Below are 15656 nucleotides of genomic sequence, written 5' to 3'. Positions count from 1 at the left end.
TTCGTCAAGCCTATCCTCCTGCGATGTCTCAAGCATTCCGCTCAACCTGTCAGTACATCTTTCCCCCAAAAGCACTCTTCCTTTCTTGCGTCTTTGGTCCTTTTTGGATACACTATACCCACAAAATCTTATCCACTCTGTCAATAACCAACGGTAGCTAGTTAAATGAAGCTACTATTTGTTCTTCATTTGGAATTTGGCGATCCAAAACATTCGCGGCTTACTCATACTCAAAATAATATTGTCTATCTTGGTCCTTCCCATTTCCAAACTTTGAAGGAACGTTCATTCCATTGCGGAATATTTCGACATTGTGTCCAAATTTTGGTTGTTACCTCATTCTAGATTTCTCTTTGATCCTGTAATGGCATTACAAAAGCCCATGCTCTTCTTATCAATACCTAATATTGTCGGATGTCATCTTACTGCAGACCTACCAGCCCTCTAAAGCTTCCTTACAATTAAATATATCGTCCCCATATCTACTTATACTATCTTTTCTTCAATGCTGCCCATCTTTCTTCGCATGAAGAGCTGTCGTCCCATCATGGAAGTCTCGTTTCTCAACATTGTTCCATGCGATCCCAAAGCTTCGTAAGGCCCTCTTCTTGTAATTCCACTTTAACACCCATTATTAGGAGTTCCAGCGTTCCAGTCACGTTTACAGCTGCTCCCATTTTATAACTACGCGCCATCGCTGTAGGTTTAGCGCAATATGTTTCAGCTCCATCCAGGTCTACCTGTGAAGCCTACACCACTTCTCTATGGTTCTATATCAAGCAATTCAAGGACAATGCACTATTCCACTCTACTATTGCATGGTATAGTCAACAATGGATAATAATTCCACGTACATCTTCTAATCAAAACGTCTACCGATATCTACCAGGAACACCAATGACGTTCTTCTTGCGAAATTGTAATAGGCCAAACAAAGTTTTCAAGTATCAATAGGCGTAATTTTGCATGTGTTGCCCCTTCATACAAGCACAGAGCGTTGGTTGGTATCCAGATAGCAACTGCACTTTCAGAATTTCGACAAATTATAGAAAGCAGATTTAGTGATTTTGTGTGAAACAAAACCTTATTAAAATCGGCAGATTATTAATAGAAGGCAGAACATGCCCTCAAGGCTGTTCTCTTGTAGACCGCATTCAGTTTATGTGCATTACCTAAAACATGCAGCGCTTTTCCCCAAACTGGGACTGCATACAGCAAGACAGAACACACTATGAGCAGCTTGCAAGTATGACGCGGTGCTGCTACATCCCGCATCATCCTTGTCAGAGCAATACTCGTGGTGGATGCTTTTTCGCAAGTATCCTCTATGTGCTGCTTAAAATTGGGTTTTCTGTCTATCATCACTCCAAGTGTTTGATGGCCGGCTTGCAAGTGATGATACGATTCCCGATTCGAATCTAGGTAATTTCTCTTGCGGCGCTTAGTGATGAGGAACGTTTTCGTTTTTTCCTCCACCAACGACAGTCCAGCACTCTCTAACCAAGCCCTAACAAAACACATTGCTTCGCTTGAGTACAACTCAGCATCTTCGAGATGTTTTGCGACAACAACCAATGTTATGTTGTCAACGTAACCTACTACATCCTCCGGAACCGGAAGATTGACTACATCATTATATATGATGTCCCACAGTAGTAGGTTCAGTACAGAGCCCTGTGGGAAACCCGCGAAAATAATGTACTCCTTGGGCCCATCATCGATATTATACCAGAGCGTACGCTAGCTATCGACAATAGCAGCGATGTAGGTGGGAACACCAATCGTCGCCAGAGACTTTCGTTAAGGTTCCAATTGGCTAGAAGACATATGGTCGATAGGAGGACGATTCCCCTTGAGGTTTGTCAGGCCTAGGCAGCAGCACCAGCTTCTGCCGCTTCCATGTTGCAGGAAAGATACCCGCAGACCTGTACGCTTCGAACAGCCTCGCGAACATAGCCGGTCTACATTTGACGGCAAGCTTGAGGGCCTTATTTGGTATGCCGTCCAGACCCAGGGTTTTGCAGGGCTTATTCGACTGCTGATCTCCAACAGCTCGTTCCTGGTGGCTGGTGGAATCGGCGTCGCATTCAGGAGGCACTGGTATCAGTACCCTGTTAGTATAGAAATAACGCCCGGATTATTTTCAACGTCCGGTCACCATTTTATAAACGCTACCTCTCGGACTTATGTCCGCTTCCGAACAGAGCTAATTAAAATATTCCCTCATTCCGGGCTTCAGGTTCTTGCCGGCTTCCCCTTGTGCCCTTGATCGATCCTACTTATTGCCTTCTGGGCCGTTCGTCTGGCTTGGTAGCAAATCGATAGGAGCCTCGCCAGTTCACTAGTGGGGAATGAGCATCTCCTAGTCATCGACGCGTCACATGCTTTAGAGATGATTTGTGTGGCATGGAGAGCTCTATCCGTAGAGGTGCCTGCTTTGCTAGGTCTCCGTGAATGTTTTATCATCCATCGTCTCCTGCCTTATGGCTCCGTACTTAGTTCAAAGGTGATTGCCTGGTGGTACAGCGTACGTGAAGTCCTCGCCGCCTACCCCATGCGATATTGTATGGCTTGACAACCGGATATCACCGCTCCACCAGTCGAATCTGTGACCCATACACCACCATCAAGGTTTCTGTACGGTTTGTGAAAATTCAACCTTTATTATTTGCATTTATATAGATTGCCAATAAGAAAATCTCTATGTAACTACCATATCCATAGGTCATACTATAATTACGTTCAATTTCTTTCTTCTTCCTATAGAGTATCTACCATATGGTAAATGATTGATAGAGACACAAAGAAGTTTTAAATTTTGATTGATCAGAGCATGCCATGTTAACCGCAAAAATCGTCTCTGCATCTCCTCCTTTGAACACCGTAACCCACTTTATGATGAGGTGAAAGATTCCTACGCTAACTCGTCTTCCAGATTCCTAACTTTAGAAGTAGAAGCGTTCATATACTCGTATGTAAGTACTTACAAGAATATGTACGTATGTCGTTGTTCTTTCTTAAAAATAAACATGTCAATCTCGTGATGAATTATGTGATTGTTAAAAGTCGCACAAAAGAAGATTATTTTTGCTATGGTGATACTAGATACATACCTCCTGCAGTTACCAACAAATGGAATTTCCAAGCCATGATGTCAGCCAGGGTTCGCTTCCTTTACTCATGCCAAGCCAAGTAAACAGTTCAATTAAAGTAACTGTTGGACTACGTGCATAAATTATAAAGTGCGTTGACGCAGAAACCTACAAACTTGGATGATTCGGCTAAGATAGTTCCACATCTATGGAAGTATTCGTGATCTCCACTTCTCAACCGAGCATGAATTGGTTAAATGCAGTTCATGTGCTAATTAACAATGGGAAGAACTCTTTTGTGCTCGCGATGTAGGCGGAATTGGCGTGTTGTAAAGCAAATTATAGTGAAAACCCGACCCGATTTGTAACTTTATGATTGAGCAAATGCACATATACCTACATACATATTGTATATTAGAACAAACATGCTTTGTTCATTAGACTGATATACGACTTGCAGGCATACAAATTTGAAACTTTCTAAGAAACTCGTATGAAAAGCGGAGCTAGAAAAAGTAGCATAATTCACACACAATTCCAGAAATGATAAATGGAAATGTTAAATAATTCAAATAATATTGATTGAAAGATAAAAATTTTCCAAAAGAAGACATGTAGGGTTTTCTCCACCAATAGCCCCATGGAAAAACCAACTGTACCTGCTGTTACGAGCAGAAGGACAGATATTTTTCGAGTTCTGTATTTTGGAGTACATCAATGCAAGGAGGGGGTATCTTCAGTAAAAAAGTATTAAAAACAATTGCGATTACAAGATTCTTTTATACTTATTCACTAGTTATTTAATTTCTTTTATTTTTAAATTTTAAATTGAATAATAATAAGAAACTCCGCCGTAGCCGATCCCAAGCCCGGTTGTGAAAGGAGGAGGGATGGATGGATGGAATGACTATACGCCACCGCAGCGTCTCAGGGGGTACGGGAGGAAAGTGCAGGAACGCTGGCAATTAGGTATAAAATGCGAAGAAGTAGACATTTGAGGCCCGGTGGCTGTCGAGTTGAGTCAAGGGGTTGTAAAGAACTCGGTAGTTGTAGGACAAGCAACTAGAAGCCAAAGAAACCTCTTTAGTTGCTATATTGATTATGCCAAGGCTTTTAATACCGTCCTGCGTACCTGGCTAATCGATATCCTACATCTGTATCGCATTGATCCGAAACTAATAAGGTTTTTTGGGGACAGTCATGGAAGGGTGGCATACCACCTCATCAGTGCCTACAACTGAGGATGCTAATACCTCAGAGCCCATCCGTATACGGAGAGGCATCTTCCAGAGCATCGATTCAAGTTTTGATGCATGGTAGATCTTCTCTCTCAATCGCGGCATGCAGGTCCGGAATCTTACTGTTGCACGCGCTTGGTCAAGCTGTCTTTTTTGTAATTCCCTTTATTTGCATATGTTATTCCGATACGTCAGCGCGAAATCCCCATGATTGTTGGTTATTTCTGTTCCGGCTCGGACCTTCGCATCGGTTTAAGAACACGTGAAGTTTCATAAAATGACACGTATTGAAATTTATCACATTCTCAATTTCTTGCCGTGGATGAGTTTGTTTAAACCTACCTTTAGTCCATGATTATTTGCATTTAAATTATAAAAAACGTATTTTTCATATTTCTTTTAATACCCATAGGCCATTTGTTACAATCATAAGCAACGAGTATTAATTTTTGAATATTGAAAGTAGAATATTTTTCATAATATTTCAAGTCACATTAAGTCATTAGTTCAGCATCACAAACAACTAGTGTAATTTGCTCTAAATGAGAATAAGCACAGTCAGATTCCTTTAGAATCCAGACGTAAAGTGCCTCGAGTATGGTTCCTCATCGTTGCCAGCAAAAATGAAGTTACTGGTAAAAGTACAGTGCTGTCTTTTTAATTTTAAATTGAGAAAATAGTTAAGATTATTCTTATATTCTTATATTCATACTTCACAGATTATTGGACAAACAACAAACAGGATGGTAAAACAAATCCAACGTAAGAATTTATACAACACGTGAGGGACTGAAGTATTCAAATGACGCCTCGCCCCCCCTTTTTTTCTACAAGAACGGTTAGCCAAGAAGCGAGCAAGCCCGTGTCGTCTGAACACTTCAGTGGAACTTTAGTATTTGCGGGCCGACCTTCACGGTCAACTTAAGCAAATTCTTAGTTGTTTGGGATAGGTCGACTACGGGCAACCAAGATTTCGGAATATCACCAACCCATTTATTCAAATTGTTGCTTCCCAGTATCAACATTTTTGACTTTGTTGTCCCCAAATAATATTCTAACGTTATGCCATGGTATGGTATATATTGTAACTTCGCTCTGGATAACTATAGAAATGATTATTCATTGCTTGGTCTTTATCTTCCATGAAAACATCACAGTACGTACGAGTGCCAGCCCGGTGCACTGACCAAGTTCTTTGTTTGAGATAGTGTCAGGCCAGCGTACTTCGATGGCACGACACAGACAAGTATTGACGAAAGCTTGAAGCTTTTGGGTAACGGTGGAGTTCACGTCCATGTGCTACTCCCATTTAGCAACACAGAAAGAACACTAGCACAGACCAGTCTCAACCTGATCTTGGTGTTGAGATAACAAGATTTCCAGATTTTAGACAGGGCAGTGAAAGCGGATCCAGCGCAGTTAATGCGTTGGGCATGTCACCGTCCGCAGAAACCACGCTTCCTAGATATACCAATTGATCGACACTTTCGATGCTCTGCCCATTAATGCATGTAGGGAGAGTGCGTTGACTCATCAAATTAAGAATTTTGGTTTTGTTGGAGTTTATCTTCAGTCCAGTTCTGCCCTTCTTTCCAAATTCAAAACCATTTGGTCCAAGACCCAGGGAGAGAGCAAGCAGATATTTGGACTTTGGACTCCAAAATCCTCCAAGATTTTATCTCGGTGCAGTACGTGACATTTTGCACCATCATATTTCGCTCAGAGAATAGCTATTAGCTTTTTTGGAATGCCCCTCCTGCGTAGAGTAGTCCAGACACACTCTTGATTGAATATAGTTAAGAACCATGGTGAAGTGTTTCTAATTCTTCAGTTGTTCTTCATTGTGGATGAGAAGTTAACCGTTGACGTTCTTCACAGGACCATCGAAAGATTTGCGACCACATACAAGCTCTTCCATGATGCGGAACTCCTGAAATCATTGCGATCTACGGCACCCTCCGCTTCCCTGACCAGTGCAATAGCAAATTGTCTGTTTTCACGGCGTACACTTTGCTGAACTTCCCAGGATTTCGCTCGATGTCGGAGATCGAGTTTGTCAAGCCCACCATCGCTCGCAGCTGACAGTAGAGACTTCAGCCCCCTCCGTTCATCACACCGCTTCCACGATCCTGTAATCGGCCACATCTTATGACGTCCCTTCGGACACGACGAGCTGTGTAGTACCCAAGAAAAGATCACTTTGATGGCGGCCCAGTGCTCATCGATATTTTCAGGCGGGTTACTCAATATATCTGCCATTCGATCAGCTAGTTAGCTCTCCCCCTGTCGAATGACAACTGGGTCTTACAAGCGGTTGATGTTGAACTGAGGGGGTCACAGCTCTCCAAATCTACGGAAAGTGGCAGACGCAACAAGCAAACGAACTTAAGCTACCTTCAGATGGTGATTGTTCTTGAGGCCGTTGTCAGCACCTCTCTTGTTGCGCACATCCAGAAGACAACTGATTACGAAGTGGTCGATCTGATTGCCCCTACGACATCGGTCAGTTGAAACCCAACTGACTTTATGGCAGGCTCTGTGCTCGAATAATGTGCCACCAATAACAATGCGGTGGAAGTTGTAGAAATCCACGAACCTTCCATGATTATCGTTGCCGTCGCCAAGACCGTATTTCCCCATCACATGTCCGAACAAGGTGTTGTCAGATCCCGCCTTGACATTCAGATCATGCTCACAATGTAAAATTTAGGAAACCTCCTCTGAACTGCATTTAATTTAATTATATCGGAAGTCTCCGTTGATGCGTAGCATTAAACAATTGTGATGTTCCTTAACCCGGACCGGAATCTCGCAGTTAGAAGTCTGTCAGAAACCGGCTCCCAGGGTAAAACAAAAACACCTTGAGGGTATTCCTCAGAAGCACCTCGACACCGGACTCACGTCTACTACCACTTGACTCTCCAGATTATAAAAGCACGTTACCATTAGTGTCACAAGAGGGAGGGGAGTACTCTCCAGAGTCCCACCAGCCCAGAATGTGCAGCTTATATCGCTGCAATTCCCGCTCAAGCGGAGAAAGCGAGCAGTCAGTCCCTGTACGAGGCGTTGTTGACGTTTCGGTAGCAACATCTCAATAGTAAGATTGATTCACCAACGAAGATTTCCGATGCAAAAGAGTAGGAGGTTTTGTTTTCTATGAGCAACTATGTTAAATGTAGTTTAGGAGAGACTTCCTAAAGTTGGCATTGCTATCGTGATATGTCATCTGAACACCAAGGTGGCTTTTAATAATACATTGCCCGCATAAATTTTGGAAAACACGGTTCTAGAGACTGTACGAATATTGGCGAGAGGTTTGTGGTTTTCTGCAACATCCAACGCCTCGTCATTAGCGACAGAAGGTACCGTAGGGTCAGGTTCCAATCAGCCACATCCAGATCAGTAGTATTCCGAATGACCTCGACCAAGATCATCATTTAACGGTTTTTTGCCTTCACTTGCATATTGAGATCGCATATTCTCGCATCCTCGACCCCCTATGCTCAACACGATCCACTTTCGACACCTGGCTGTCATTGGACAGTGAACAAAATATCTTGCTGACATCAATTGCTCACCATAGTATATTGATCAGCATTAGGGCGCCATTAAAAGAACTCTTTTCTCTGACCCAATTCAAGTTCAGGGCTGTATTCTGCGCCGATAATATTCTCTACCGTCAATAGTAACGTCGTTCAATAAAAAATTACATATTTTCTCGAACATCTCGACTGTGCAATGATATCTGTTCTCTCTCTTGCTCTAAATTGGCTGCGGGAGGAGTTGAGAGAAGATAAATACCTATAAAACCAAGCTTCTCAGACTGGCAGATTATCGCAATTTTCCTATTTACGTTATTGTGTTGAGCATTGAAGGTGTCGATCAATTTGTCCATCTCACTACCACCAAATGGTGGTCAAGGTATAGGTCCCAGGGCGAAACGTGGATTGGCATCCACGATCGAGCATAAAACCTGACTGACTGCTGAACCAACACCAACAGCTACCAAACCCTATCTCCACCTCCGCGTGGTAATCGCTGGGAGTTCTTTCTTTATGAAAAACTGCAGACGAAGAAGGATAAAGGCAAGTCTCCCGCCTAAAAACGGGACAAATTGTACCAACTGGTCCTCCATGTTGGGGGTTGGGTAGGGCTGAAAACCCTACACGGACAACCGATGTTACGAACCCACGGAAGGAGTCTCGGACAGGATGGATTTTACAACGACGAACCCGGCAACGACAACGGATTAACGATTTGTGCATTTACTCATGGAACGTGCGCTTTCTGTACACACCGAATATTGCTGATACCCTGTCCCAATATAAGGTTGATGTAACAGCGCTGCAACAGATGCAATGGCCAGGGACTGGTTTCCTGGGAAAGAGCCGCTACATCATATATTATAGCGGCCATCCAGTAACCATGTGCTCTGAGTAGGTTTCTTAGTAAGCCAAAAAATGAAACCTCCTGTTATCGGATTTGAAAATATACGCGAAAGGCTATGCACCCTGCGTTTGCGAGGCAAGTTTAGAAATATAAGCCTCATTAACATTCACATTCCTACAGAGGAGACTGCAGAGTCGGAGAAGGATACCTTCTACGAGGCAGTTGAGCGGACCTGTCCCAAGTACGATATCAAAATCATCCTTGGAGATTTCAACAGTCAAGTAGGGAAGGAGCCCGTATTCGGGTAATACGCACGAAATGGTTGTACATGGAAGTACATGGTTTGCGCGGAAAGCGGTCCATAAACATACGTGAGCCTCCCCAGACGGGACTACTTTCAACCAAATTGATCACGTGCTGATTGAACGCCGCCACCTCTTAGCCTTGATTAGTGTCAGAACATATAGGGGGGCCAATATAGACTCGGACCACAATTTTGTTGGCATGGTGCTCCAAGCTCCAATTATGACACCACCTACAATCCCCTCTGACAATCAAGAGAGTTAACACTGAAGCCATCCATAACATAGCCCTCCGCAACACCCATAAGAGGGAAATGGATGCCGCAATAACCGCAGTCAATAGAGATCCCGGAGATGAAGGATCAACAAATGATCTTCACAAAGGCCTGAAGAACGTTATCATTGATACGGCCACAAACATACTTGGCCCCAGCCGCAAAAGGAGTCGGAACGGCTGGTTTGACGATGAATTTAAGCTAGCTACGAGACGGAAGAATGCCGCATACCGAGTAATGCTGCATTCTCAAAGAACGTGAGCACGCGCAGAGACTTATCACGAACTCACGGAAAATGGAAGCCTGGGAGAACCAAAAAGTCTGTTAACTAGAAAAGTACAGGGAGCAACCGCATCAGGCGCGCAAGTTTTACCAACAAGTCAGCAGAATGGAGCCTTATACACCTCGATGCTCATCCTGTCGAGACAAAGAGGGAAATTTGATTTCCGACAGAATGGGCATATTGGAGCGATGAACTTTGATGAGATACTGAACCAACTGCAGACGACAGAAAAATACTGCCACCACCAAGACGCGACCAGTTACACCAAGTGGTCCATCGACTTGTGCTCAAGGTATGGGGCAGCGAATCATTGCCTGACGACTGGCAAAGAGGCATTATGTGCCTCATACATAAAAAGGGAGATATCACACAGTGCAGCAATTATAGAGGTATCATGTTGCTAAGTTCCATCTATAAGATATTCTCCGCTATCTTCCTAGGCCGGAGAGCCTCATACGCCCAGAACATCATTGGCCCATACCGAAAATGCTTCACTCCAAGCAAATCAGCAACCGATCAGATTTTCTTTGTGCGGGAAGCGATGGAAAAACTGTTGGAATACGACGAAATTGATAAGACTGACTAAGCTGACCCTGACCAATGTGCGAGGCCAGATAAAAACAGCAGGATCACTCTCAAGACCATTCCACATCAACAACGGTCTACGACAAGGAGATGCCCTATCATGCGTCCTCTGTAACTTAGCCCTCGAGAAAGTGATCCGTGATGCTGAGGTAAATGCAAGAGGTACGATGCTCTTTAAGTCCACCCAACTACTATGCTATGCTGACGATATCGACATCATGGGAAGAACGACCCGAGATGTACAAACTGCCTTCATCCAGATCGAGCAGGCGACTATCGGCTCGAGATCTTGGGCTGTACACTAATGAAGGGGGGTCACTGAATCCGTATGGATGAGGATGATCCCACCCGGAAAGTCAATAAGGGCAATATCTATGGTAGGAAAAGAAGACGATGCAGACCCTGCCTGAGATGGAGCGATGGCGTAGGTCAGGACGCCAGACAGTTTTTAGGGATATCGAATTGGTAAACCTCGGCGCAAAACCGGGATGTCCGGAGTTCCTTATAAAGGTAGGCCTAGACCGGATACAGGTTGTTGCGCCGTTGATAATGATAATGATTATCCCCAAAATTAAGTTGAGATTGTTTCACGCCAATGTTCTATTTGTTGCTGCTTTATGGGAGCAGCATATGACCACCAATGTTACTTGAAAGCTTCAGACCTTCGTTAACATCCGTCTCCATCGTGTCCTCGGATTACTCTCGCACGATATAATTACAAACGGCTAACTACGTCGGCGTACGGATAAGGTACCGGTAGATGGTGGAAGCGGCAGTGGACGATGGCTGCCTTACTGGCTATGTTATGCAATTGAATCCACTATCCCAGAGTCGCCTAAGAGTGGGTCGATCTAGAAACACGTGGCGCAGAATGTTTGCAAACTTCTCAGGGAGACCTAGAGGGAGCCCAAATATACTTCAGCGAATCGACAATGAACGATAGTGCGTAATTGTGGTTGATGAAATATGCCTCATTTAAGAAGTAACTTCACCCTCATAAACATATACAATAATAGACAAGTCGCCCCAACCCATCCTGCTTTACCTGAGCTTGGGAATAGCACGCAATATACACAACATGGCGAAGGAACACCATTTCGGCCTGTCTGAATTACAGACGCTAGTAACTAGAAATTAGAGATAAAAACTTTCGGCCATTAACCCATGCAAGAAGGCAACTAAGTGCTGGTAGTTGTAACAATGAAAATGCTAGTAGTGGCTATGAAAGAAGCAGTACAGATTACAGATCTAATTCCAACAATTTATGAATCTAATCCGTTTTGTCTCCGTCCTTTTTCGATACAAATTTTCTCGAGTGGTTATCTAACAAATCTCTATAACTGTCCCTGCATTTTTTCCATAAAACGAATTGGCTTTATGTTCAAAGCCATAAGTATATAATTTATAGTAAAAGTTTCCTCGATACATTCATACAGCAACCACCCCCACGTCTCTTAGAAAATCAACAATTATTATTATCTATTTTGGGACTTGATTGTTTTTACGCAGCTTCTGGTATGATAGCGTAGTAGTCCATGGTTAATATTTCATAAGGTAGACTAAATTCTAGACACTCCCACCTCATGTGTATTTATGGCTTTTATCAAATAACAGTTAACAAGAAAACTTCATCTACTTGAGTGAATTACAATTCAATATTAAAAGTATGGAGGACCGACAGTAAGCTTTTTGCGAACAACATACTCCCACAAGAAACAGAACAAATTGCTTGATATCCCAAACAACTTCAAAGTCATACGTTATCAATTTCAAAAGTATACCGTGGTACTCTCTACCCTCAGAACATACATATTTCTTGCAAAATATAATAACAACGTTCTTCACAGAAAAAATGGGAGCTCTCCTGCCAACAGTTCTCATCATGCAGTTTCCAGAATATGAAGCAGAATAACCACCAGGAAATGGAACTCACGCATCGTGAATACAATTACTGCGTAGAGCGTGCAGGCTATGAATGAATGGGAAACACGATATTTGCGGTGTTTGTCCCAACACTACGAGGAATAAATCCTCCCCCGCCCCAAATATGTATACTGAACATCGGTACCAGTAGGAAAATAAACAACTGGGTTAATATATTTTCTATTTTATGTGCAAAACAGTCCGGTATCATAGTATATTTTGTAGAATTATTTGAAAGAGGTATCAGCTATAAAAATTCTTCAAAAAATCATTATCCACTTTAACTGAATAGGTTAATCCTCTTGAACATTGCTTCGTAGAATTTCAAGATTGCCACTTCCTATAGCTTCGTAATATACTCACTTTTCCTCATCGTACTACGGAATATAGAGACTATTCTTAACAGAATGTTCCGAGCCAGAACCATCGATTAAGTTATGAAAGCTCACTCGATTTCCCGCCGAGAGAACAAGCTGAAGTCCCAAATCCACAGTCAGTCCATGTCATTCCCAAAGCCAAACAACCAGCCAAGCTGAATGGATTCCCGTCCAATCTACACTATATAAGGGTACATGACATCCAAGTGATGGACAAATTGAATTGTGCACGACGAAGAGTCAGGTCATAGTCATCACATTGCGAGTATTCCTAGTGGAAGTCAAAGAACGCCGATTATTACCGCAAAGATCATCATCGTGACCACAAGATTCGTTCAGAAGGTTCTTTTGGGTTTCCCGAGGCCATCGGAGTTTAAATTCGTACTATCGCAATTTGAGCAATTATCGCTGGAAAAAAAACAGTGAACAGTGGGAGTGAGGAACGTTTAGTGTTGTGAACTTAGAATATTTCTCAATAGTTCTTATACGTTGAAGTTCTAGTACTCAACCCTTATTCCACTTTTCTAACGTGAAGTTTAAAAATGCATCTTAAAACATTGTGCTTTGCACTGGGAGTACTAATTCTAATGTTTGTGGACTCCGATGCAATGCCTGCCGTAAATACACAAATGGTGAGTTTTTATAATACAATAACTATTGAAAGGCAAATCATAAATTAATAATTTGATCAATCCCATTAGCCATAATCATTCATCTTATAATTTTGTTTTTAAAAAACTACTCCACGCGATGTTGTTAGGAATACACTTATACTCATAGTCATTTTTTGTTCAAAACCGCCAAAATTGATTAAAACTGTTACAACTTTTTGAAATAAAATTGTTAACCATTAGATATATGCATACTTGAAAAAGTGCATTAAAATTCGCAACTTCCAATCAAAACCAAATCTAAACTTTCCGTCCCTGAGGACGAATGAAATTACATCGGATTGTGGGTTATCCAATCCATATCCGTGTAGTGAACGTGATAACATTACCGCCACCAGGTTTTATCTCTGATTTAGAAAATACATAGCAGCAGCTTCAAATTGCGTAAAATGGCTACATTACATTAAATAAAGCGACTTTTCTTTGAAGAATATTCTGCGAGAAGGAACTAATGGATCCCATGAGCAACACTATTTTGCATAATAAAATTACAGGCTCGTCCTTCCGGAAAGTATAGCGGAGTTTATTTCTCTAAGAAAATAATCCCTAACTTATCATATTAGCAGAGACTTGCTCCTATTCCTTAATCCTATACCCCAGCAGTAACCCATTAATTTGCCGTACATAATCACTTACAAATCCACAGCAGGGGGTAAATAAGAGAAATACATATGCCCATAACCACCTTTTCCAAATTTGTGTTTTTTCTTCAATACAGCTTTTCTTTAGGTCATTGCCTTACTAAGTCGCCGTTCTCGTTCTCGTTCCTTGACTTCTATTCAATAAAATAAACTCCCTTCCAACAATTCTCCGCTTTTCCAGTTTAATACTCTCAAATTCCTAACCAACCACAAATATGCAACTACATTCGATTATCCTGGGCTTGGCGTCGAAACGTTGCAATCCTCATACCCATTTATAGCTCAAGTTTTCAGGACTAAACCATCTTTTGCCGACAATCAATACTGAGAACTGGGCAATCATCCCAAGAATTTATGGTTGCAACATTTAATTCAATGAGAAACCTTTAAAACAGTCATAAAAGTGTAACAATTTTCTTACATTCGTACAGTGAAGATGCTGCCGGTCGTAAAAAATATTTATTTGTGTCGTTTATTGGAAATTCCAATGAATCAAATCAAATATTTCACTTGATAGAACAAAGATATGAGTTCTTATTGTTAGAAATAACCCTGAACAAAAGGAGATCTAGTAATAACAGATATTCTACAATATATACGAATATATTTTGCATTTATGCATCCTTGCTTCTATGGTGCTGTAGACCTTTTTCGACACTAATTTTCCGACATTGTCCTTTCCAATCATTCTAGCCAACCACACCAAGTAAATAGTTACATAGTTAGCCTACTCAGCCTCTATTTGTTCCAAGGATTACCAACCTTCGTACCCTTACTATATTTATATGGCGTATCTCTATCTTATGGATACCTAGTTTCTTTTGATAGATCCTCCTTGCCTGGAGGAAACCGAAAAAAATCATTTATGGGCAGTCGTGATTCCCCGCTGGTGAGAAAAATCCCTAGGCAAGTGAACTGAGTAGTCTGCACCAAATTGTATTTGCCCATCATGAAAAACTGCTTCAGTAGTTTTCCACGTTTAGGTCAGTTATTTCACACACACAGTATAAATATCCACGTTGTTCACCAATTGTTTAGAGCTGAGCTTTAGCTTTTATGCCACCGTCTATCAGCTTCCTAAAGATATACTCGAGCACCAAGTTAAAGGGCAAAATGACGAGAGCACCTTCTTATTTAAGGCCACACTTTAATATGCCAATTCGTTTTAGATTCTCACTTGCTCCTCACTCAACTCGTATTGTGACGGAAGCTAGACCCGGCTTCCTCTATATTGACATTTCATTACCTAAATAAAACAACCAACTGCAACAATAGTTTTGAAATTAACTTTATCAAAGTTTCCGGAGACAAACCATATCTAACACACCTACATAATCTTTTATGCGGTTCCTATATACTTATAGGGACGCCCCCTTTTCTGACTATATACTTTCTTGAACGAAGAAAAAATTCTAACGGCTGAAGACTTCTATCGTCGAAACATCAAGTTTATTGTCGACCTACCAGTAAATCTAGACACAATCGACTTTTACCCCATCGGTACATTTTATGGCAGCGATTTATGGCAGGTTATTTCGACTAAACAGAATGACAAATGGTTACATCTGATCTTTACTAATTTTCATAACGAAGTAATTGGTAGCGAACTATTGACGCCGAGAATCTTTTCTCTAATACAGCTCATCATCTCGACCTAACAAATGAATTCTCACCTACGAATCTTTGCCTTAGCTACGCCATTACTTCATCTGAGACAGGGTCTGCCACGTCTTCTTTTTCCACCATATTGTCCTTATAAACTTTCCAGGCTGGACCATCGGCAGCCAAACGGATACCACAGAGCGTCGAGGTATCACTCATTAATTTCATTGTTATATAGACTAGGGAATCGTCGATCCGCATGTAGAGAGCCCAAAAAA

At 41.9% G+C, this 15656-nt stretch overlaps 1 protein-coding gene across 1 annotated transcript in view; it reads left to right on the top strand.

The window, feature by feature from the left end:
- Positions 1 to 12580: 12580 nt before the first annotated feature.
- Positions 12581 to 15656, top strand: part of LOC119659095 — a 28794-nt gene continuing 25718 nt past the window's right edge. Inside the window, exon 1 of the mRNA XM_038067016.1 lies at positions 12581 to 13096. Coding sequence (XP_037922944.1) covers positions 13007 to 13096 — 90 coding nt within the window. The 5' untranslated portion in view covers positions 12581 to 13006. The remainder of the gene's footprint in view (positions 13097 to 15656) is intronic.

Source organism: Hermetia illucens, chromosome 1, assembly GCF_905115235.1.
Source record: "Hermetia illucens chromosome 1, iHerIll2.2.curated.20191125, whole genome shotgun sequence".
NCBI lineage: Eukaryota > Metazoa > Arthropoda > Insecta > Diptera > Stratiomyidae > Hermetia > Hermetia illucens.
This window is presented reverse-complemented; position numbering and strand designations above follow the sequence as displayed.